A 25408-nucleotide genomic window follows, 5' to 3' on the forward strand; every position below is an offset into this window, starting at 1 on the left:
TTGCTCCTGAATAATATTTTCACTGGATGAATAAAAATTTAAATAAAGAATTTCAATTCTGTGTTGAGAATTTTTATTTTATTTTTTCACTTAAAAAAGGTCACTTCTTTTGACCTCCATTCTTGATGAGTAATCTACTGTTGTTTGAATCTTTGTAGCCCAGGTTTTATAACTTTTTTCTGTTTTCAAGGTTGTTGTTTCTTCTTTTTGCCTTAAATTTTTGGAATTTTCACTCTGACTTAGATGTTAATGGGGAGAGGGGAAGTCTCTGCTTCTTGAATCCATACAATTACATCTTTCTTCAAATTTGAGAAGATTTTAGCTTTATTTCTTCAAATACATTTCAGTCCTTCATTCTTTTTTTTTCTCTTTCTCTTATTCTGGAACTTTGAAGCACATATATTGTATCTCTTATTATCCTATTTTTTCCCTAGGACTCAGTTTGTTCTAAAATATTTTTATTTTTCTGTTATGCAGTGGCACATACCTATGATTCTAGCTACTAAGGAGGCTAAGGCAGGAGGATCACAAGTTCAAGGACAGCCTGAAGAACTTAGCATGATCTGTGTCAAAATAAAAATAAAAAGAACTAGGGATGCAGCTCATAGGTCAAGCACCCATGGGTACCACCAAAAACAAAAGCAAAATGCAACTTTCTTGTTTGGGGATTAAATAATGTTTATCAATGTACCTTAAACTTCACTGATTCATTCCTGGCCCTCTTATTATGTTATTAAGCCCATCCAGTAAGTTTTTTTTTTTTAATTCACATATTATTTTTCAGTTCCTGAATTTCCATCTTGTTCTTTATGTCTTCTATTTCTTTGGTGATGTTTTCTGATTTTTTATTTGTTTAAAGGTATTCTCAATTTTTCATTAAGGCATTTTTGCGCAGCTTCTTAAAAATTATGCTCAGACAATTGTATTAATAGTCTTTTCTCATTTGATTTGAGATTTTCGTAGTTGTTAGTATCATCAACAGTTTTGTACTATATTCTGGACATTTTGAGTATTACTCTAAGATTCTAGTTCCTGTCCAATCATCTACTTTAGCAAATTATTGAGATTCTGTATGCATATCCTGAGACTTATTGTGTGTTGTAGTTCAAATATCAGTTTGTTTTAAGAAACCTCTACTATGCCATTCCAATTTGCTCCACTTCTGTATTACCCAGGTTACAACACTGTGTCCCAAATTATCTTAGCACTGACTGGGTGTTTAGGGTAATGCCACTTTTTACTGCATGGCAGACTTTGGAAGACAAAGTTTCACTCCCGACTCAACTGGAAAGAGTCTCTTTCCTAAATACTGGTGGGCAGGGGCATATTCCAGTAGCTGCAGGGAAAGGGTCAAAGTCAAAGTTTTGCCCAAAGACTCCGCAGGAAGAAGTACTCCTTGTTGCTGCAAGCAACTTGTGGAAATCAGAGTTCTGCTCACAAGGTCTGGAGAAGGGCTACCTCCTTGTTGTGACAGAGACAGGGTAGAAGATGAAGCTCTGCTTTCTAGTTCTGCCACTGTAGTGCCATTGCAGCAAGAGAGGGGGCTGATCTTTTTCCTAGTGTTCACCCCAAGAGCAGGCAAGGATGATTATAGAGTTTCTGACCAACATTTCTCTTGTTTTCTGGCTAGAGAAGGCAGACTTTTATTGAGGCTATATTTTGTCTATGACTTTTGTTAATGCTAGGTTCTGGTCTCTAGCACCAAGGTCAAGCTATTTATTTATTTATTTTATTTTTTAAATTTTTTTATTATTAGTTGTTCAAAACATTACATAGCTCTTGACATATCATATTTCATACATTTGATTCAAGTGAGTTATGAACTCCCATTTTTACCCCCCGTATACAGATTGCAGAATCCATCAGTTACACATCCACGTTTGTACATACTGCCATACTAGTGTCTGTTGTATTCTGCTGCCTTTCCTATCCTCTACTATCCCCCCTCCCTTCCCCTCCCCTCCCCTCCCATCTTCTCTCTCTACGTGGAGCTATTTATGAGGCAACAAGAAACTCTGGGAACTCACTGCCAGGTTGTTCTCAAGCTGTGAGGTCCCTCACCTTTCTACCTTCCTTTTCCCTCCATTCAGAGTCCTCTACAAGTGTCATATTTTTGTCCAGGATTTGTGTGTGTGTGTGTGTGTGTGTGTGTGTGTGTGTGTGTAGAAATAGAATAGAGTGTGATTACTCATTTCATCCAGAAACAGAAGTCTCTAGAGCAGCAGCCTTTGTAGTTGCTTGTTCCTGTTTATTTTTTAGCAGGCGTTTTTCCCTCACATTTAATTTCATATACATTTTTTTTTGTCTTTGTAGGATTCTTTCAAAGGAATCCATTTATGTTTTCCTTTGTGACAATAGACTTTAAGTCACACATGTTTTCTGTTATTTCTAGTAATTCAGTGTTGAAGAGACAGGCTTCCACATGGGCTCAGTCTGTCATTCAGAATAAGATAAAAGAATGTTCTCTACTGTGAACTTATTTATATGTAAAAGTATTACAAAACATTAAAATTAAATCATTTAAACTCAATTAAAAAATCACGCTTATGGAGAAAAAGAAAATTATATGCCAAGAAATACGCATTTCAGCAAAGATATGTACATCAATTAATATTGCATTTGAATAACTAAACTAGGATTATTCTAGCTCTGCATATATAAAGACATACCACAGACACAAATTGAGCTATTGGATGGAGTGGCTTCTGAGAAATCAGACAGCTATTGATTTGGGAATCGTTGCTATGGGTGACTCCATGGCAACAGTTGAAAATTTTAAAAAAGTCAAATGAAAAGGGAGAAGGAAGAGAATTTGGGTGAAAATCCCAACAGAAGCCCAAAGAAAAGAAAAAGGAGGTCTCAGGAATTTCTAAAACAGAAGTACAAGAAGACTGGGAGATCAGTGAGTTCTGTGTCACTATTGAGATAGAATGAAAGAGATTCATTTTGAAGAGCAACCGTGGGTTGATGTAAGTTGTCTTCAACCTAATCATCCATTACTTACTATTACTATTACTATTACGTTACTATGTCATTTTACCATTGAAATTGACATAGACTGTTTAAGAAAGAAAAATAAATCATGGCAGTTCTAGAGATGTAAGGATTTTAATTAAAGGGGAAAAGACGTCCTATTGCATTAGATGTATACAAAAATTAGTTTATTAAATGAGATGATTTTAAGATGAACAAAAATTTTGTAGCTTAGAAAAAAACATTATTCTGATGAGTTTTCAATCTGAGAGAATGCTCAATTTATTTACTTTCTTCAGAGCAGTCCTATCCTTGATCATAGAGTTGAGAATATGAATCTAGAGGTTGAGTAAATTGAAAGTTCACTCAGAGCCTGTAACAGGGGGTGAAACTTAATTGCTTTAAAAATTCTAAATTAGATGACTTGAACACAAATACATTTATGTAATTTTTTTAGTAATTATAATAACATTAATAATGACTAATAAAACATTGCTAGAGATTCTGTTAGACCTAGATGAGTAAATAAATTAAGATGACAGTAGCTTGTGAGCAAATGATGCTTGAAAACAACAAATGCAAATAGTGCTTGAAAACAATGCCTTAAACATCTCCCACATCTTACAACTATTAATTAGCAAACTATGCTTTCCCAGATTGGATCGAGGAAGCTTCAGTGCAGTAAATGAAATTATCATAAACTTGAAATTAGTCTGGAATGAATGGTATTCTGTACTAAAACTAAAAGCTTGATTTACTTTTTTAAGATTGTAACACTTTTACTTTTCTTCTCTTGAAAACTTCCCTTGATTCTATTTTGTTGATAGTTAACCTTTCTTCCTCCTGAGGCACATTAATAGTAAATTGAATGGAATCAGGATTCCTTTTTACTTAGGGGGAAGTCATTTAAATGATTGGTACAGGAATTCTGTGCCCAGCTCTGACCGTATTTTATATTACCAATCTTGGCTTGTAATGTTCTCAATTTATACCAACTAGGAAAAGATAAGATATTTTATGTTTATTGTCAGTGATAAGTTATTTTTCCTCAATATTAAATTCTAAATTAAATCCTATAAAGAACATCTAACAAAATCTGTAGTCTGCTTTACAACTGGACTCGCGTTACCTTTAGGGATTCTGCTACCTTTCACATTTTCTGTTATGGCAGAAAATTAAACGATATCTTAGAAAAATTGAAAAAGATTAATACTCCGTGGAAAAATAATTGAAAGTACAGCACTGGACTCTTTTCAATGCCTTTTCAAATATGACCTCATAGCTCATTTTGGAGCTTACAGAATCACATTTATTGCAGTCATAAAAATTCTGGGCATACCCATGACACAACAAGACACAACAAAAAGTGTCAGGGAAGCCATCTGTAAGGAATACAATGGAAATAGTGCCCCTGGAGTCCCTGGCTCGTGTACTTGTTCCTGTGCCAGCTACTGAGATACTCTCAGTTTAGTTAGGAAAAACAGATGTATGAAAAAATGATTTTTATGGAGTACAAAAAACAATAATGAAATATGTTCAAAATACTATGGTAATGCAAAGGAAGAATTCACATCTGAAGAAGTCCTCCAAGACTACCTACAGCCTTTTTTGTTGTTTGTTTATTTGTTTGTTTATGTTACTGGGCATGGAACCCAGAGCCTCATGAATGTTAGGGAAGGGCTCTACCCCTGAGCTACATCTCCAACCCATTTTGGTTTTTGTTAGTCAGGGTCTGGGCAAGTTGGTAGCTGAGGCTGGCTTTGAACTTGTGATCCTGCTGTCTCAGCCTCCCAAGGGAGGGATTATAGGTGGGATTATAGGTATGCAACAGCATGTGGGGTGCCTCATTCACTTTTAAAGAATTATCAACAGAGGACAAGTCTTTACAAAATAAAATAATGCAGTTAAATCATTATAATAAGGTCCATTTATTGGATTCTTACTATGTACCAGGCCTTATGCCCTTTTTTCCCCCTTCTTTTTTTCTTTTGGTGGTCCTAGGAATTGAACCTAGGAATGTTCTGATACTGAGCAGATATATCCCCAATCCTTTTTAATTTTTTTTTTTTTAAACAGGGTCTTGCTGGGTGCAGTGGCACGTGCCTGTAATCCTAGTGGCTCAGGAGGCTGGGGCAGGAGGAATCCAACTTCAAAACCAGCTTCAGCAATTTAGTGGGACCCTGAGCAATTTGGTGAGACTCTGTCTCAAAATAAAAAACAAAATGAACTGGGGATGTGGCTCAGTGGTTAAGCGTCCCTGGGTTCAATTTATGGTACACACACACACACACACACACACACACACAAGACAGAGTTTCACTAAGTTTCCTGAACTTGTATCCTTCTCCGAGCCTCCTGAGATTCTGGGATTTATAGGCCTGCTCCAACATGCCTGTATGCCATTTATTTAATGTGCCCTGCTTTTTTATGTAATTCATACAACAAGCTCATGACATAAGTATTTTTATAGCCATTACAATATTTGAAGTTTGCTGAGTGAAAACTTTGAAAAACCAAGGTCACATGGTTCTTCTAAGAGGTGGAGATGGTATATTTGGGGAGATGGGTACAATAATGGTGTGCAGCAGGGACCTTCAACATGGCAAAATGAGTATGCCCACTGCCCCTAAGGATCAGGTACAATGCCGCCAGGTTTACATTTGTGAATTACTAAAGGCTGTTTTTACGAAGCTCAGCAAGGTGAAAAAAAATTTTAGTCCTGCAGTTAGCATCCCAAGCAGGGACATCCTGTGGCAGCAGGATAGCCTATTGTTAGCCTCACTCTACCATCATAGCTTGTGTGACCTTGAGAAAGTCAGTTAATCTCTCAACTCCCACTCTTCTCCATGAAAAATATATGAATTATTCTTTGCTAAAACTCAGTAGTAGGTACATAATAAAAATTAAAGTCCCTTGACATCAGGGAGTCAGGAAGGATAGGTTAGGGAAAATGGATCACAAACCTTCAGAAACACTATAAGTGTGTGTGTGTGTGTGTGTGTGTGTGTGTGTGTGTGTTTATAGAACTACAGAGAGGATGTAGACTTAAACTTACACACAAGCGTGCACAAACATTATTTAATAAACTTTAAGTCAAGGTAAATTTAACTTCAAGCCTCCATTCTGCTTTGGATGCCAGAAAATCCAAGCTCAGTCATTTTTGATACTTTCCCCATCCCTCCCTTTGGCATTACACAGGTTTTCGGGCAGGGTGGGAGGCTTCTATGAGTCGATTGGCAGGTTGTGCTCCACACAACCTCAGGGGCACCATTCACATCTCAAGAGGCTTGACCACATTCTTGGAACAGGAGAGAGAAAAAAATAGAGCATGAAACAACCCACCAATTAACATTTCAATAAATTAGCCAGCCACATGCATTTTTTTTTTTTTTTTTTAGGGAAGAGAGTTCATACCTTTCATTAGATTCTCAAAGCAAAGAGGGAGACTGATTTGATCCAGCAAAAGAGATGGGTGTCAAACCTCTGTGCTCCACAAAGCAGGAAAACATCACATTTGCATTGATTATAGACCCCTTTCATAGTGCTGACACATCTATGAGCTTTGAGTGGCCTCATTATTTTTTTATTAAATTGAGTCAGGGTGGGGGCCCCCCATTCAACCTAAATGCAGATGGGGTCATTGTGAATGAACTGCAATATACACAATAGGTAATAAATTCTGGGAAATGAAATCTGTCATCAGACCAGTGTTTCACACAACAAAAACCGAAATGGGGTATAACATTAAGACTGCAGGCCAAAAAAAAAAAAAAAAAAAAAATCTCCAAGATAAAGAGGCAGAATTGAATTCATTGAGTTATAAAGCATTTGGGGGGCCTCTTCTATGGACAGAACAGGAAAGAGCCAGTACTGTTGCAGTAAAAAGTATATAAAACTACTAAACAGAAGACCATGCACGTAATGGAGGGAGCTTATGGAGTACACAATGGTTTCACGAATAAATGTGGACACCTGAATGGGAACATCATTATCAGCCTCATCTTCAAATATAGGCAGAGAAGGCGCTTTCAGAAGAGTCGTAGGAAAAACACTCAGGTTAATGAAGAAAGCCTGCACTAAGTCATATCTGTCATTTTAAGTGCTCATTACAATGATTATTTTTAACCGGCATTTAATTTTGTACAAAATTCAATTGATCAGACCTAGAGCCATGATTAATCACTTGAGGAAGACTAGACGTAAGTGGGTACTAATGAGCAGTAAGTGGATGTCCAAGTCCCATTTTTAGCATTGTTCTTCAAATAAGCAGCGTCCACTTTCTGCATCCTGTCGCCTTCGGATGAATCTGGAAATCCCCATCTCGTGACAGTTCAATTTAGCCTTTTGTCACTTTGATTCCAGAGTTCTTTAATAATTAAAAAAAAAATCAGTACTCAGAGTTTCAACATGTCTTACAATCACGCTTTCCATTTATCATCACAGAAAATAATTCATCTGTAAGATAACTGAAGGCTCTTCAGCAGCTTGTGGGAGGGAGCACAGGGGAATACACAGCCCGTGACATGTGGAATGGACAGCTTTACATCATCTAATCCATTCTCTCACTTGTTAAATGGGAAAGCAGTGCCTACCTTCCAATGATACAGGTAATGAGCCAAGTGTTCAGCCTTGGTGTTAGGATGTGGTCATCACTAAACAGTTCTTTCTTGCTTCAGGGAAAAAGTGAAAAATGATGGATGATGTGGACCATTTTATCTTGTGAGTTCTGGAATGATTGATACTTTGGAGCCAGAGAGATTCTCAGATGAGGAAACTGAAAGCCTGAAGGGGAATAAAGGCTTTTCAAGTTCAGGTATCTAGTTTCCTCAATCAGTAGTGTTTGTTGAACCAAGGAATAACATTACAACATCCACCAGAAACGAAATTTCCTATGCATGGAGTATTAATGTGTCTCTTACAAGTGTGGCCTATGACCTAATTGTGACCATGTGAAATGTTAAGTGGGAAAAAGAAACTGGACATGGTGGTATATGCCTGTGATCCTGACTACTTGGGAGGTTAAAATGGGAGGTTGCAAGTTCAAGGCCAGCCTGGGCAACTTAGCAAAACTCTGTCTCAAAGGAAAACAAGAAGGGTCTGGGGGTGTAGCTCAGTGGTGGAGAGCTTGCCTTGCATGCATGAGGCCCTGGTTTCAATCTCTGGTACTGCAAGGGAAAAAAAGTGAAAATAATTCCTTGTTTTAATTGTTTTAATTATATTTTTGTTGGAAAACATGTATTGAATTCATTCACACTCAACCAATTTAACTTGTCTATTTAGTTAAAAATGACATTGATTTATTGTTCCAGCCAATTACCTACTTCTACTTTTATAATTACTGTATATTATATTAAAGACAAGGACTGGGCTGGGGTTGCGGCTCAGCAGTGGAGTGCTTGCCTAGCACATGTGAGGCCCTGGGTTCGATTCTCAGCACCCATAAAAATAAATAAATAAAATAAAGGTTTTGTGTCCAACTACAACTAAAACATAAATATTAAAAGAGAGAGAGAGAGAAGGACTAAGTCACACCTGGCTGCTTCATTGCCCATTCATAAAAAAATAGAATTATTGCAAATAAGTTCATCAGTACATAATGTGATTCATCTGGCACACTTCTGATGCTTAGGATTTGGTTAAGTTTTATTTTCTATTATATCAGTCTTATTTATATGTGAAAACTACCTAAATGGTGGATTTCCATATAAAAGAAGAGGCATTATGATGTATGAATTTTAAAATAGTGGTTTCTGAGAAATTGCACTGTGGCAGTCCTGCCTTCCTGGGGTTATTCAACAGCACTTCAGCTTATATAATTACCACACATGCCTCCTGTACAGAGCCCGTGAATCTCCCAGGTCGGTCACCATGGCAACAGATTCTGAATGGAGTAGCCCTATCCCAATACTCTGCATAGCCCTCTTCTTGGAAAAAAGTTTTATTTAAAAAACAAATAAATAAACATGGCCCCCCAAATTACAGACATACAATTTCTGAGTATTTGTTCTCCTTTTCTTGTAACTGTAATATAACCACTAAAAGTCTGGACACACACAATTTCTTCAATAACAAAGGAGATATAATACAAAATTTAAATACAGATTGCTTTTTCACTCTGGCACCATTTTGAAAAGAAGAGAATAAACTTTCTGAATAAAAAAACATCTGAATGGAGAGCTATTGGAGAAAACCACCTCTCTTTGATGTTTATGCTGCTCTCAGAACTTTTATGTTTACTTTTAAGAGACTCTTAAAATCCATAGATATAAGCAAATAAAATGTAATTTTTCCATTAAGATTTTTTTTTAAAAGAATGAACAAACACTCCTCGAAAGGACCACATTTGTAAACTTTGTGCAATAAAATCTTTTCAATCAAAGCAGAGAATACACAGATTTGCTCAAGGTTCCCTGGCTATCCCACCCCTCCATGAGTCAGGTACAACTGGCTGAGCTGTTGAGAAAGCTCCTTTCTCCTCTCCTGTTTGCTATTTGGACAGGTCTTGCAGCTGTGTGCCTGAATTCAAGAAGAAGGGCTGATAACACTCACTGGCTCACGAGGCCAGTAGGACTTCCCAAGGCCTTTCCCCATCCATTAATTCACTTGAAACTGAAGGTAGGGTTTTCTTTTTTCCACATTGAAAAAGATACTTACATGTTTTTTAAAAAATTCATTTTAAAATCCATCACCAAACAAGAGGAAGAAATTCACCTTGTTCAGTGTAGCTCCCGGTTTCCAAAATAATCTCGACTTTTGGTTTGTTTTCTTTCAGAACCCTAAATTCAACTTCAATTTTATTCTTCACTTCCATTTTCAGCCATCCTTGACACCATCTGGATTTAGGTCTTGATGACTTCTTTGAAATACTTCCCTTTTTCCTTTCCTCTTGGGCTCATTTCTTAGTGTGTTTTCTATGCACCCTTCCTAGTGCTCTGCAGCAGCTGCATGACTTAGGAAGGAACAACATTATTAACCCTGTTCTATCAAAAAAGGCATGTGACCCATTCCACTGATAAGGCTGGCCCTGAGAAATTAGGGTTGGTGTTTTAGTCAGGCAATTGAACCCCCAGATCTCCAGGGCCAAAGTTATTATCCCATCTTTTTCATGCAAACCCCCTCATTTGCAAAACAATGTAGATTTCATGCTTGTCCTGTATTTAAAAAATGAAGAAATGCTGAAAAAAGGGCTGTCGTGCACTTAAAATGTTTCCACAGAGCAATTATATTTGTATGAGGAACAGAGGCTCTTCCAACATAGTCAGTGGACTCCTCTGATTGTACATATCTAAAATTCATTTGGAAATAAAACAAACGTCCAAATGTTTGGCCCTTCATTACTTTGAGGTCCTGGTTCAATGTCCTCTTGTAATGATACAGAATGCCCTAACTCCAATGTTAATGGTTCAGCGGACAGCAGTAGTGTCAAGAGTGGAGTGATTGCAACAGAGTCAAAGATGGCAGGCTAGTGACAGTTAATACCTCTGGAGCATTTGCTGTGTACCAGGGACAATGCTAAGTATTTTATGTGTTTCAACACAGTCTGCTTTCTTAGGAAGGCACTATTATTATCTACAGTTTAACAGATAAGAAAATGAGTCACAGAATGTTTAAATAATTTGCCCCTGGTAGCACTACTAACAGTAGAATTGAGTCTGTACTTTTGAGTACTATGCCATTCTGTTTATCACATGATACACAGCAGAAAACATAGGGGTGTGAGGGTCCTCAGGCTCATGGCAAAGGGAGCTGGGTGGGGGCAAGGGGATGCTTGGATGGCATATGTTGAAGGTAAACTTGGTGGTGCTCACCAACTCACACAGTTTTGATTCTTCCTCAATCTGTGGTTTTCCCCAGGGATGAAAGACCTGGGTAAACAAGGTTTACATCCTCACTCATATTTTCTCCCCACAGGCCATATGATGTGCTCAAATCAAAATGGAAAGTGTCACTTTTCAGTGACACTTAGAATTGGGGCAGTCACACAGGGCCCGGTGCTCAGGATGACCCAGCACTTAGATTAATGATCTGCTGTCGCCGTCTTGAAAGTCAATAATTTTTGAACAAGGGGCCCTGCGTTTTCATTTTGCACTGGCTCCCACAAATGACATAGGCAGTCCTGGGTAGGATCCTAGTCAATCTGCAGATGCTAGTGGCTCCAGTCTCCCAGAGGGAACGAGGTTCCATTTCCCTGTGGTTCCTCTGGAACTGCAGTGCCATAAATCTGCAGTTGCCTGTGAGTGGATTTGCATTTTACCGCAATGTAATACTTTTCCTCACAGGGAAAGCAGTCGGCTCTCACTAATAGGGGTTTTAATGATACTCTGCCAAGGTCCACGTGCATAGCTCTAAGCAAAAAGGCCCGAGACAGGCTCTGAATTCAATATCAGGGTTAACCGTGAGGGATCCTCTAGGCAGAATGATAAAACAAGGTTGGCCTCAGTGGGATTTGCAACTGGCCCCAAGGAGTGCTTCCGGGGAACAATATAGTTCTACATTTCAATGTGAAACATTAAAGCCCTGGTTCTCCTGGAAGAGAGTACTTTCCATCCCACTGTGTTTGCATGCTATAGCTAAGTCAAGATTTGACCAAACTTTCAGAGAAAACTAAACTGCCTCAGTATGAAGAGGAAGCCAATTTGGTAAACCAGCTACTTCTGCCCCCAATGCTTAAGCAGTTTGGCCCCAGAATAAGCGATTGCTCACCAGTGGTGAGTTTCTGTGGAGTCAGTCGCTCCTGAGGCCTTTTCTGAGGTGAACGGTAGTGAGCTGATTTTTCTCCACCAGTGCAGTAATGGTACCACAGAACAGACACTCTGGGGGGGGGGGGAGTCAACTTCCCAAAGAAGACAGAAAGGGAATTGCACACCTCTGTCAGTCAGAAGAGTCAGAGACTTCACATTGAAGGAGATCTGTCAGTTACACTGAATTAATAACGATGGCTAACATCTTCTAGCATTTACTATACCCCAGACAGCCTTGTAAAGGCTTTATAGATGTCAACTTAGCTAATCCTCACAGCAACTCAATGAGGTACATATTATTATCATCTCCATTTTAAAGGTAAAGGGCCAGAGGCACAGAGAGGGTAAGTAGTGAAGTCAGGAGAGCAGCTGCCTGGCTGCAGGAGCTACAGGTTTATCCAGCAGGACAATAACGGGCAGTGACGAGTTCCCCGGTGGGGCCTAACTGGGAGTGCAGCTGCCCGGCCTGTGTCCTGTTTGTCTGCACAATAAACCCCCATTAACGGGGAAGCATGATTGGTCTCCCTTGCTCTTGCAACCTGAAAGAGCCTATAGAATACAGATCCTATTGTGAATGCTTTTGTAATTTGGAGATTCCTTTTTTTTTTTTTTTTTTAAATAAATGGAATAATCAGCCTCTTAATGTATCCATAGGGAATTCAGGAGAGGGATGAAGAAGCAGCTCCTGTTTTTGAGGCATTTGCAATCATTGTTGGAGAGACAGAACCAACAGATGGGGAACAATGGGGAGGGATTCAGGCCTGGTGCAGGCAAATGCTGCTGTGCTGTGGTCTTTGCCTGTGAATGGCGTGGGGAGTGAGAGAGGGGAAGGGTATTTGCTTACTGGTTAGCAAGCTAGTTCAGAAAGGAGATAGAAAGAAGAAACTGGATGACTCTGGGCACTTTTCTAAATCTTCAGACTTCACCCACTTCTACTGAAAATAAAGCTATAAATTATCTCCAAGACTCTTTCCAGCTCTAGTAGTCAATGTATCTTGACCTTTTCTGTAAAACTTAATTTTTATGTGTGGTATTTGTTAAAAGCTGGGGCCCAACCATAACTGATGTGCCCTGGACTTTAGATCACGTGGTCAGATTGTTACAGTTTCTTGACCTCACAGTAGCTCCCAAGTGCATGTGTGTGCTAAACTTTAGTCTCTCACTTTTCTGGGCAATTCAACTTAATGCTGGCCCTAGCAATATGATGAATTTACTTGTTTATTTTAGCTATTTGTATTTTTCTTCATTTGGTTGAATTTAAATAGAGGATATATGTAGGCTGTAGCACTTAATAACTTACATGTTCATATTTTTCAAAGAAAAAAAAATTTACCGAGTGGGATATATCATTTTGCTTGCTGTCTGTTAATTTTTTTTCTTGTTTCTTTGTTCTCTTTTCTTTCTTGTAGCCTTGTAAGTTATTCTAGCCTCCAACATCTGGTTATGATTGCTGAATATACAGTTTAAACTCAATGAAATCTGTAATTGATGTAGATTGAATAAATTTTAATAATTAGTTTATATATCATTATGCACACCATGTTTTCAATAGTAAAATGATTTCATCCTGAACAGGCATGTTATTAAGATAAAAAATTATCTGATGTTACCAATCATTGAAACATAGAAACAATAAGAAGGCAGGATTCAGAAGGTAGTTTTGCAGTATGATTCTCACAATCAGTTGGCTTTCTATAACCTGGCAAATATCCTATAGAGCTGTAGACCATTTTTTTTTCTTTAAATATGGTCGCAGACCATCAAAACTGGCATTTAAATAGGTCTCAGGTATCAGACTTCATCAGATATGGCCCAGCAGGCTGTGTTGTAACAAGCCTTCCGGATGACTCCAAAGTACCTTAAAGTTTGGAAACTGCCAAAATAATCTAGGCTGTCAAGGGAACAAAAAAAGAGTCATAAATTATCGATGACTATCAATCCTTATATAGTCTCTCCTCATGCCCAGCTGGATAGAGAACTGAGAAGTAATATCACAATACAAAGGATAGGCAGCATTCAATGATTCCCCATTTCAGGCTGAATTAGCATGGACTGCTCCAGTTGCATTCAAAGCTGTCTATATTAATGAATGTAAGCCTGTCTCCAAAGTTATCTTTCGTTTCTAATGATACGCTTTTTTTTTTTTTTTTTTTTTTTTAAATAGTGACATCGGGTTACTATACTTTGCTTCCTGGCTTCTCTCCTGGCCAAAGGGACTATTGTGGTCAGGTGTGAAATCTGGGAAGAATCTGGAATAAGTGAAAGCGTAGGGTGCACATTCCTTCATGAAGCCACTACATTAAAAAGACATTAAGTCACCAGAGACTCTTGGTCTCTGTCAAAATCCTGCCTCAAACACCATTTCCTCTGTGAAATCCTTTTTTAATTCTTCAAGCCAAATAGTGTGATCTCTCCCTTCAGCAATGCCCTAGCCCCTCACCTCCTGTGTTTTGGATTTCTCTCACAGTATATCCTATTCCACCTTATAGATTCCATATTGTGTAATTTATTTGATTTGCTGGTATGTTCTTGAGATCAGGACTGTGTCCCACTCATCTTTCAGGGCTTTCCACGCCTATCACAGTGTCAAGCACATCATAACTCAGTCAATCGAGGTTGAATTGTGGTATGCAGAGGCAGGGCTTCCAGCCAAGCCCGGAGTCATCGGATAGCTTTCAGCCAAGGCTGTTCTCTGTATGAACTAGGTGACATTGCACGTTTGTCTGAAAAAAACCCCTTGCAGGTGACTGACACTCATTCTTTTAAGATTCCTAGAAAACCCACAACCCATGTTTAAAATATGAAATCCATCACGGAGGAATGGAGAAATGGAAGGAAGATCTAGAAGACAAACCTAGCTCTTTTACCCCCTGGAGCTATCAAGGGGTAGCTGTAGACACTAGAAAGGATTGGGGCTGGGAAACAAGAACAAATCTTTGATTTCACAGTCTTGCCTGGGGCCTTGACTGACAGTAGCTGCTGCCTTAACGTCCATCTGTGGCTTCATGCTTTTTTAGAAGGGACTCAGGAAATCTCACTCTGGTCTTATAGGGAATATTTCCAGCTTAAGAGGAAAATTGTGAGCATGAGAAGCAAGCTTGTCTTTCTTTCCCACAGCAAAGACAGAGACTCCTAAGACAATATCATCAGGAAAGACTGAAGATACGTGGTACAAAACATATTTAGTTCATTATTTTCAATGCCCTTTTAATACCTGTGTAGCAAAACAAACAATAAATGGATACCCCCCTCCTAACAATGTTTAATTTGCTTTTATGTATTTGTCAGACACATCTTGAAATTCATTCCATAAATCATAAACCCAGGGTGAATTCTCAACAGAGAAATTCATTGTAGAAAAATATGATCAGAAAAGATATGGTTCCTGTGGATTAAAAACAAGTTTTTTTTAAAAAATCTTTTTTATCCGCATTTGTGATTTAATCTAGATCATGTATTATCTGCATTGGCTCAATTTTTCTTTTTTTCCTTTCCAGGAGATACTGCAGCTGTTCTTCCAGGTTTATTTTTCAAGGAACACTGCCATCATGTGGCCTGATGGGCTGAAAACAGTGCATCAAAGACAACCACCAGCATGGATTCAATTTTGATTCTCTCCAGAATAATGTTTGTGTCCTTAAGATGTATTTTGTTGTTCAAAAGTGTTTTCTGTGAATTTCTTTCTGAAACAACATCCTTAAAATATTTGCCAAAGAATGATCTCTGTGTAGTCCTTTGGATTCCTCCAGTATAGTTAACACATCAAAAATGACATAATAAAATAATAACTGATCGCTGGTCATTGTATAAATTTGTAATATTTCCTGGATTTATCCACTTTAAAGTGAGTGAAATACCTTTCTCATGTACATGAATGCGGCTTCTTATGTTTTTCTTTACTCTTATAAATCAGTTCAGGGAGAGAGACTCAAAACAAGAATTTTAAGAGGCAGCATTATGTAGTTCAAAAACTAAGGGGTGAAACTTGACACGAGGTCAGAGTCTCTGCTTTACCAATAATTAGCTGTATGATTTTGAGCAAACACATAAGTTATCTGGTTTCTGTGCTTTCTCAAATGAGAAGCTTTGATTAGCTAGAAATTGTTTTTCAGCTGTAATTCTGATTCTACTTGACAGGTAAACAAGTTGTTTAAAAAAGCAGATCAAGATATTTTTTTTTCCCCTTTTGAAGGAGATTGCTTTCCTCTCTAGGTTTCTTGAAAGTGTGCAAGCCCCTCTGCTCCCTCCCCCACCCCTAACTACAGCTTTGTCTGCATGACTCATCATGCAAAATTTCCTCTGCAAAAAGCCAGAGATTATGTGTTGAGTTCAGAACTGCTCCAGCTCAAATAGCTTTCATGCATTAGGCATCTTCAACAATATAAAATAAAGTTGATGCATCTTTGCAACTGGTAAACAGCTTATTGGCTTCTGAGAACTATGAGTCTTAAAGGACGTTCCAGAATGTTAGAAAGACAATTCAGAGGACAGCCTGATTTCTTTGCCTCCTGAAAGGGAAGGGCAATTTTCTTCCCTAACTACACCTTCTGCTTCATAAATTTGTCAGAAGTAAAAAGGGAATGCAAATGCTGTGTGGAATACAATTGTGAGGTTAATGTTCTGATGAGACAAAATTATGGTAAATTATTCCCTCGAGTTGATTTTGTGAAGTGTGTAACAGGGTGAGGGATGGAAATACAAGCTGGTGTTGATGTTTAAACTGCGCTGGAAGGGCATGTAAATGCAGGTCAGTTGCTAGGAGACCTGGCACAGAGCTAATGCCCCCCTTGTGTGCGAGGGAATGTTTTGTCTCAAGAAACCTGGTCTTTCACAGTCAAAGATGACATTCAATGTATAGTCTGTCAAAATTCAGGTGGACCAGCGCTTGGTTATTGCTTGTGTCAATCCAGCCATTCTGACACTCACCACCCACAAAGGGACTTTCCGAAAGGGAACAAGTTAGCTTTGTTCCAGGGACCAAGATTCTCAGTAAACACTCAGGGCAGTTAGCTACAAATTCAATTTAAACACTCTCATTTGAAAAGCAGCTGGTTCGTTCCCCGATATCGGTTCCAAAGGGAAGTACTGAAGAAAAAATCACTTCCAAAGGGAGGAATGCCAACCCACAAATAGAGTTCCGAGAGAAGATGTGCTCACATAGGACTTTAGACCCCGATGTTGACAAAGCAACCATTTCAGCCATTTGTGGGAACTGTTTAAAACAAATTTTTATGTGAAACACACAGGCTTCCAGCTCCTAATTACGACCGAGAGCAGAGATGCACAGAACTCAGAGCTGGAACGTCTTAGGAGTTCTTCCAGCGCCCCCAACTGGTTGAAAACAGAACCTGAACCCGTTCGCGGACAAATGCAGCGCTGGAAACAGCTTCCCCGAGGCGAGTCTTTCAGAAAATCATGGTGAGGTCTTCTGCCTTTGTAAAATAGTGTCAAGCTTTGCTAGTGTGCAGAAAACTGGATTCAGCAAGGCTTAAAAATGCCTAATGACTGAGGCATGAGTCCAGTATGCCTCCTTTTACCTAGAGAAACTTAGATTAACTGAGAAGTATTTTAAATTATTTGAAACACACAACTGATTATCAACAGAGCCTGGAACATGATCCAGTACTCCCAGTCTGATCCACCTAGTTTTTCTCAGGAGAGTTGTGGTATTTTCTTTTTTTTAAAGCTCACTTAATATGAAAGTCTAAAATCTGTAACTCTATTGCAATGCTTAACAATGTACAAAGCACATTTATATACACTGTTTCATTTGATTCTTTCAACCTGGGAATCATTCTTATGAAATGGTTATTTAGTATGCATACACATGATCTGTGTTGTTATTAAAGTATAATTCTAATTGCATTACTTAGCTAGATTTTGTAGAATTTTGTTGTTATGCCTCACATTCAAAGGTGGTTTGATTTTTTTTTTTGCTCCACTTTAATATTGAATATCCACAAATAATATATTTACTTTTTTGACTATCTATAGAAAAAGCACAATCATTGTCAATTACCATTTTGGAGGCCCTACTGTGTGGTAGCGTGTCACATGCTGTTTTGAGGATGCCATTCCAGGCTTAGCTTTTGGTTGAGAGAGTTGGATGTGGGTTTAATATGTGGTGGAAATGAAATCAATGGATATCCATCAGTTCTACTCCTAAACCCTATTGACCTTCAAAAAAAGCTGAAAATAGGTGGTGGCCCCTGATTGAAGATGGCTTCCTGGTGTTCTCTCTTTTTCCTGATCTTAGAGACCTTCAGATCTGCTGCACCTCTTGTTGGAAATACCCTGCAGCTCATGTCTGAGCATGGTTCATTCTCACACTGCCTGCATGTTTGTGCTCAAGGGAAGTGAGGATTTCTCTGACCATTTGTTTGAAATTGCAATGCTTTCTAGGCCCTTATACCTTCCTAGGACCTGCCTGGAAACAAAGGAGGCTTTTCTTATTGGTTCAGATGAGCATACCTTTTCCTGATCTGTAAAAGGGTGACTTATGGTCTTGCTGAGACCCTAGAACTTTCTCAGTTTATTTTTCTTTGTAGCATCTGACAAACTGTATCTCACTTTTTTTTTAAAGTTGTTGTTTGTTTGCTCCCTCTCAGTCCTTCCACCAGAATCAAAACTTGATAGAAGTAGTAATTTTTGCATATTTTCTTTATTTATCCACAGTGCTCAGAAGAAGTACTGGTGTCGGCTAAGATGGGCCCCTGTGTTTCTTTCTTCCTAGAAGTCATTCCTTTATTTTATTCTCCCTCATGTTGTTAAATCAGGACTAGTCAGCATGACCAGTGGAATGGGTTGGAAATAGGGGCATGTGACTTTGCCGGTTAGGTTATCACAGCTTCCAACTAGCTCTGCTGAAATTTTTTCATTCTAGAAGAAGCCTGCTGCCATGTTGGGGTGACACTCAATCAGCCCCGTGGAGAGCACTACATTGATAGAAAACAAATTGTCAGCACCGACTTGCTAGCCAAGTGATTCAGTCAGTTTGAAAGGAGGTCTTTTAACCCCAGCCTTTGAGTATTTCATCTGGGGCCTTCAGTACCACAGAGCAGAGAGTAGTCTTTCTACTATGTCTTGAGAGATTGTAAATGATTATTGTTACTTTAAGTCAGTACATTTTGGGGTTATTTGCTATTGCAGCCAAAGATAGCTAATACAGTACCTGGTCTATATAGTAAATTGCTGCCAAATATTTACTCATCAAAGGAATAAATAAAAGCAGATTTCTTCCTAGTTTACTCAGGGAATTTAAAAAATGTTTATAATTAACCTAAATGAAACTGTCTAAAAAGTCATTTGAACAATGGAAACATTAGTTTCAATTTTCAACATCTAGGCTTGAGTCTTACATCTGCTACTTATTTGCCATAGCAGTCACAGTAGACTATAGAAGTCACTTAACAGTCATTAGTTCTTAGTTTTCCTGACCAGTATACTACATAATAACTATAATTACGTGACTAATAATACCACCTCCTGCACAATTCTGCTGATACTAAAAAGTTCTTCATCAGATCTCTGCTAAAACCCATAGTACAAATGAAATTTTCCATTATGCGAATCAATAAAACTTCTTTACTCTTTTTAAGAAAGTTTCTGTTGTTGGTGTTACCTACAACCCAAAGCATCTTTATACAAAACATTAACACTAATATATGAAATCATGACAAACAGGGTGACAGGTCAGGAGTAAGATGCTATGTGGTAGATTTAAGTAAAACAGATAGAAAGAAAGGGATGTCAGATAATCTTACCACCCTTGCATGTTTGTGAGCTGATAGTGCAAGCATTCTAATTCATCTGCTGGGAAAGTCAGGTAGGCCTCTGGGGTTCTGTTTTCATAGAAATTCTGATTTCTTTTTTCTTTTCTTTCTTTTTTTTTTTTTAAAGACAGTGTAGACACAAATCTTTAATGTCTTGAAAACTCGAAGAACTTCCTAGACAAAATTACAAAGAGGCATAAACAATAAGAGAAAAATACTGACATCTGTATACGTAAAATTCTGCTGTCAAAATGTATCATGAAATATATGAAAACACCATTATAGGCTGGGAAATGACTTTTTTTTAGTTTTTAGAAATTTTGATTTCTGAAGATATATTTTAGATCTATTGTGGCTTCTCTTTTCTTGCCTATGATTGTATTTCTTAATTGCCACTTAGCAGCATCAAATTCATGTTTCAGTGTAACAATAAACTAAGGAGCCATTCCTGTTCCAGAGATGGTAGTCCAGTGGTCAGATTGTGTTGTACAGAGACATCAGGAAAACAAATAGCTGGGCCTTTGTACCTCCTGCCTCAGCCACAGGTCCCCAGAGAGTCCAGTAGGGTTTTGTGGGCCACTTGCCACAACATCACACCTTGTCAGAAAGCTTCTTCATATCATTTCAAGAGAAGAGAACACTGTCCTGGGAATGTCATGAAACACTAATAAAAAAAACTCATTTTACAGGATGGAGAGTTTTCATTTTAAAGCTGAGGAGACAAGATTTTCTGACAGGTCTGACTAGACAGTGTGAAACATGGCCACTGTGTAACGTGGCCTCCTGAGTCCTAGAGAGATGGTGACTTGAAGCATGATCTAGAGAATGAAGAGAAGTCTCAAATCTGTTTTATTAGCATTGGTCAAGATATTTCCTAGATGTTAGAATGACGTTGTCAGGCAATTTTTAATTACACTGATATTTGTTTTTAATTATAAATAATCTCTAAATTTTATTTTCTGCTGCTTGGATAAATTGGTCAATAATTGATTTTTTTTTAGTGGAATAAGGTGATAACTTTCTTAATTTTATATATTTCTTCACGATTGGCTTTGTTTTCTCAAATTATCCCACAAAGTTTAGCTCTATTTATTTTTACAGCTATGGAACAGGACTTTCAGAAAGACAATAGTTATGAAAATCAGGCATTAAGAAAAGGAAGTGCTTTAGCACTTCCTTTCTAGTGTATCAATGATCATGCCTGAAGGACTCAAATCATGGAGTTTCTTCTGCAGTACAAAGATGAAAACTGTTTTTGACCTATGGCTTGTTGACCTAGAGAGAAGGAGGGAAAGTTATAGAGGAAGTAAAAAGTTCAAAACTGGACCCTTCTGCCCAGGATGTTTGGAAGTCTTAATGGATTATGAGGAGTAGAGGTTGATCCAGGGGTTAGATGTCAGGTTCTCACCTCCCCCCTTTCATGCACTTCTTCCAGTTGAACTCTGGTGGGGTGCGATGGTTCCAGAAAAAAACAAATATGCTAGAGAAAGTCTAGGGAGGCATAAATATGAATATAGCCAAGTAGGACCAATTTTATGATAAGCCCTTATCCCAGACCAGGGACAGTTTAGAGGACAAGGAGTTCATCTGAAGACCCCCTTTACCTCCCTGATATACACTCATCTGCTCATACTGGTAAGTTATGGCAAAAATCCCTTCTAATAATACTGATGGTTAAGTATTAGCATTTTTAAATCTTACCTCTGTATCAGGAGCCTTTAAGTGAGTTTGAATGCATCTATTGAATTCTATTCTATTCTTTGAGACTTTTGACTTTCCCTCTAAAATAACTTCCAGGAATATGAGATATATATAGGTAATATTTAATATACTAATATCTAACCATCAATTCAGTAGAAGAGACTTTTGCCACAAGTTGTCAGTGTGGCTAGACCAGTCTATATGGCTGTTGGTTACATAGGCATGTTCACTTTGTGAAAATTTGATAAGCCATAAACTTATAACTTGTCCTTTTCCTATATTTCTGTTACACATCAATATAAGAAGTCAAAAATTGTATTATGGTTTGCATCTATAAATTCTAACATTCAAATAATAGTATCATTATAAATTGTTAGAAATTCATATTGCTAATTATATCACAGAAAGTCCCTAGCGGTTTGATTCCTAGCAACAGTATATAAAAATGTATTTTATTTGCATTCTAGCTAGTGTTTGTTATCATCACTTTTCTAATATTAATAAGTTTAAAAAGTACATTTTTCTCTTCAACTTTTTATTTTGAAAAATTTCAAATATCCAGAAAAAACCGAAAGAATGATATAACAGACAACTGTATATCTTTCATTAAATTTGCCAATTTTTAACTTTTTGCCACATGTACACTTTCTCTTGGTATACACACACACACACACACACACACACGTATTCTTATCTACTTTTCTACATGAGTGTTATCTGAAATATTATAAAAGAAGCTTTAGGGGCTGGGAGTGTAGCTTAGTGGTAAAGCATGTGGTGTGTAAGGCACTGGGTTTGATCCACAGCACCACTTTAGTCCTTAATGCATGACTTAAGAAAAATAATATTCTTCTACATAATGACAATATCTTTATCATACCTTAAAATCAACAATTGAATAATTGCATTTTATCAAATAATCTCTAGTCCATATTTGTATTTCCAAATGGTCTCTGTCTAGTCTTTTCTAATTGATTTGAAGAAAACACAGGGTTCAATAAAGTTCATTCACTTGTTGCATCTGGCTGTTTTGACTCTTTAGCTCTTTTTTACTTTAAAATACCCCCCACCAACTGCCCACCCTGCTGTTTCATAATATTGAAAATTTTCAAGTCTAGGTCATTTGAAAACCTTCTGTTTGTTTTCAAATGTGTGTAACCATTTTTGATTTTTACAGACTTCTATTACAAAATTACTACAGGTTTCCAGAACTGAAACAAATTTTCGTTTTTTGGCTATTGGCTAGTCAGAGCAAGACCCTGGGTCTCCAGCCAGGCACCAGATGTTTTTACTGAGTGGAGAAAAAAAAAGAGCATTAAGAGCTTTTAAATCTTACATTATTACTTTGATCATATAAGAAATAAGAGTGACATTTCATGCTCGGAAATGTGTTGCGGGAGCTTTCTTTCATATCAGCACTATATATTACTGAATGGATCTGCTAATATATAACCAGTTTAAAGGACCTGAAAATGCACTGACAGCCAAGAAGGATATTTTGAAGTTTGAAATGATCCCTATATAAATAGAACGGATCAGCATAACTTTGGGATAAAATTAGCCGACAGTTTGTGGACTCTCCAGCATGTGCCTGTTCGCTTAGTGCTGTTCTCCTGATAAATCACAACAGAGCTTCCAGAGAGAGAGAAGGATGGATAACAACAATGTCCCTCTCAGTAAATCTGGAACTGCCAGGTTAATTAAGAGAAATTTCCTTGAGGCGCTAAAGTCAAATGACTACGGAAAACTGAAGTCTATTTTAATCCAAAGGGAAATAGATGTGGACACAGTGTTTGAAGTTGAAGATGAGAACATGGTTTTGGCATCTTATAAACAAGGTAAAAATACAGGTATAATTGTAAAATTGATAGAAAAGAAATTTTTTAAAAAGGCACAGCTTCAGTGACCTACTCCAAAAAAGTAGCTCTTATTTTTCTTTGTGTTTATTTAAAAAGTATTTTCTTTTTAAACTAGAATGCATATGGGCTGATACATATATATATATACACATGTATATGTATGTATGTATAAATGTATGGATATATGTGCATATGTGTGTATTATCTGTGTGTGTGTGTGTCTCTCTCTGTGTGTGTGTCTGCGTCTGTGTCTGTATCTTATATCTGTCTTTCTTCTTTCTCTATACCTTTGCCTAGATTTTGAAATCCTGGACAATCACATTTAGTGACACACTGTGTGTTTCCAACTTTTCTTTTTTTTTTTTTTTGTGATGACCCAGAATAGAGGAAACATCTTTGGATTATGGTTAAGCAAACTATTGAGATATAATCTAGACAATGTGGCTGGCTTGGGAACAGGCTGTTAATTCTCTGTTAACAGCCACTTAGGGATATATTATCTCTGTGTTCATGTGGATGAAAAAGGGGATTTTCTCCCCAATTTGGAGGTTTAATAAATGGGTAAAGCTGTTCCACAGTCACCTTGATGGTCTTCATCATTTTAAAGAGTTTCTATTCAGACACAAAAGTGGAACTCAGAGAAACCAAAAACTTAACTTTTTTCTTAGACTACAAATGCTTAATGCAGAAGACCTGCCTTATACAGAGCTAAGGAAAAAATAAATTAGGAAAGAGTTTTTTTTTTTTAAATCTCAGTATTTTCAGGAATACATGTTTAATAAACTGGAAATAAATTAGCATACTGATTCTGATTTTCCAAATCAACTAATTAAAGGGGTGGGGGGAACTTGAGTAGTTGGGCCCTCTCCTGAGTGGATTGCAAATAAATACCCTGCTCAACATCACTTCTGTTTAAATAAAATAGATGATGAAGTCTTGTGTATAGCATTTAGAAAGAGAGTACTTATTGTTACAGTTTAAATATGTTTTGTGCTTATATAAAAATCATCTGTTCCATCAATTTTCAGATACAATAGCTAATGATACATATTTCTATGCTAATTCACTCATATCTTCTTTTCAGTTCTAAAGAAAGTACTGAATAGTTGAGGCCAGTTACTGGGTTTGTGATTTGTACTTTCAGGACTTTGTAATGAATTGACATTTCTATTTTGATTGAAAGATAAAGGAGAGGGTCTATTTTTTTTCTTTAAATGTTGATAGGGACTCTGTTAAAAAGAAAAAAATTATGTGCTAGAATCATAATATAATATAATCATCATATAAGGTGATTGCTTTCATCTTTTGACTTTGTTCAATGAAAGACTATCTGAATGCTCAGTATATTTTAAAGGTATTTTTAAAACTTATATTTGCGCTCAATGTAAAATAACTCAGGTTCAAGCTGGTGGGTAATTTATTTGACCCTGAGTCACAAAGACTGCCTTTTCTCATTTCCTGAGCAGCCAAATTACCCAGACCACGAAAAGGTTCTGGGGTTATGAGAAAGGAACTTTGAGATGCTGGCTCTCGGGAAGCAGGGTGTTTTTTTTTTTTTTTTTCTACTGCTTCTAATGGTGTCATCACCTCTGAATGAGAAGAAAATGCATTTTAAATTCTTCTTGTCAATATGAGCAGACTCCTATGGTCCTCATAGAGCTAAATTTTCATTCACACTAATGGGTGTTTTCATAGTGTTAGGACTGTGGGATGTGGCTTTCAATTAGGAAACAGCAATTTACACCGTCTGGGAGAGGAAAGAAACAGTTCCAGTCTTATGTATAACAGGTGGGTGTCTACACAGAAATAATAGGACTTGTGGTCTTATCTTCAGGATTTATGCAGGATATCCTTGGTATGTGCATGTGTGCAAGCAAGAGAGTGCACAAATATGTTTCCTCTCTGTTTAACATGAGTGTGGGTATATGATTTTCTCTTCAGTCTTCAATCCAGGCAAAAACCTCATCTTTCTTCAAAGTCACTTCAATTTTTTCCCTACATCCTTCCAGCCTAATAATCAATCCTTTAATATTAAGATTAAGCATAGAAATGATAAATAGAATCCTAGTTGCTTGCCAAACAAAGTATATGTAAGTGGTTCTGTTAATTTCTTCATTCACAAAGGAATTCTCGGAGAACAGTGTGGAGCCGAGTGGTCTACAACTGGTTAGTGAGTTATTGAGTTCTTTTCCCAATAGTTCTAAAAGAATAGGACCCATTTATGTGTGGCCTTGAAGGATTGTGGCTGGATCAAAGTTTTTGAGACTTTATTAAATAAAAGCAGGACTTCTAGTCGTTGCCCTCTTGAACTGTTACACGTTACTCTTTTTGACTTTTAAAAGTGCATTTGAAAAGCTCTATG

The 25408-nt window shown here is 37.5% G+C and overlaps 1 protein-coding gene across 1 annotated transcript in view; it reads left to right on the forward strand.

The window, feature by feature from the left end:
• Nucleotides 1–22764: 22764 nt before the first annotated feature.
• The window catches only part of Asb4 (ankyrin repeat and SOCS box containing 4), a 57693-nt gene continuing 55049 nt past the window's right edge, over nucleotides 22765–25408 (forward strand). The window contains exon 1 of the mRNA XM_026391532.2: nucleotides 22765–23025. Coding sequence (XP_026247317.1) covers nucleotides 22839–23025 — 187 coding nt within the window. The 5' untranslated portion in view covers nucleotides 22765–22838. The remainder of the gene's footprint in view (nucleotides 23026–25408) is intronic.

Source organism: Urocitellus parryii, chromosome 3 (genome assembly GCF_045843805.1).
Source record: "Urocitellus parryii isolate mUroPar1 chromosome 3, mUroPar1.hap1, whole genome shotgun sequence".
NCBI classification, from domain to species: domain Eukaryota; kingdom Metazoa; phylum Chordata; class Mammalia; order Rodentia; family Sciuridae; genus Urocitellus; species Urocitellus parryii.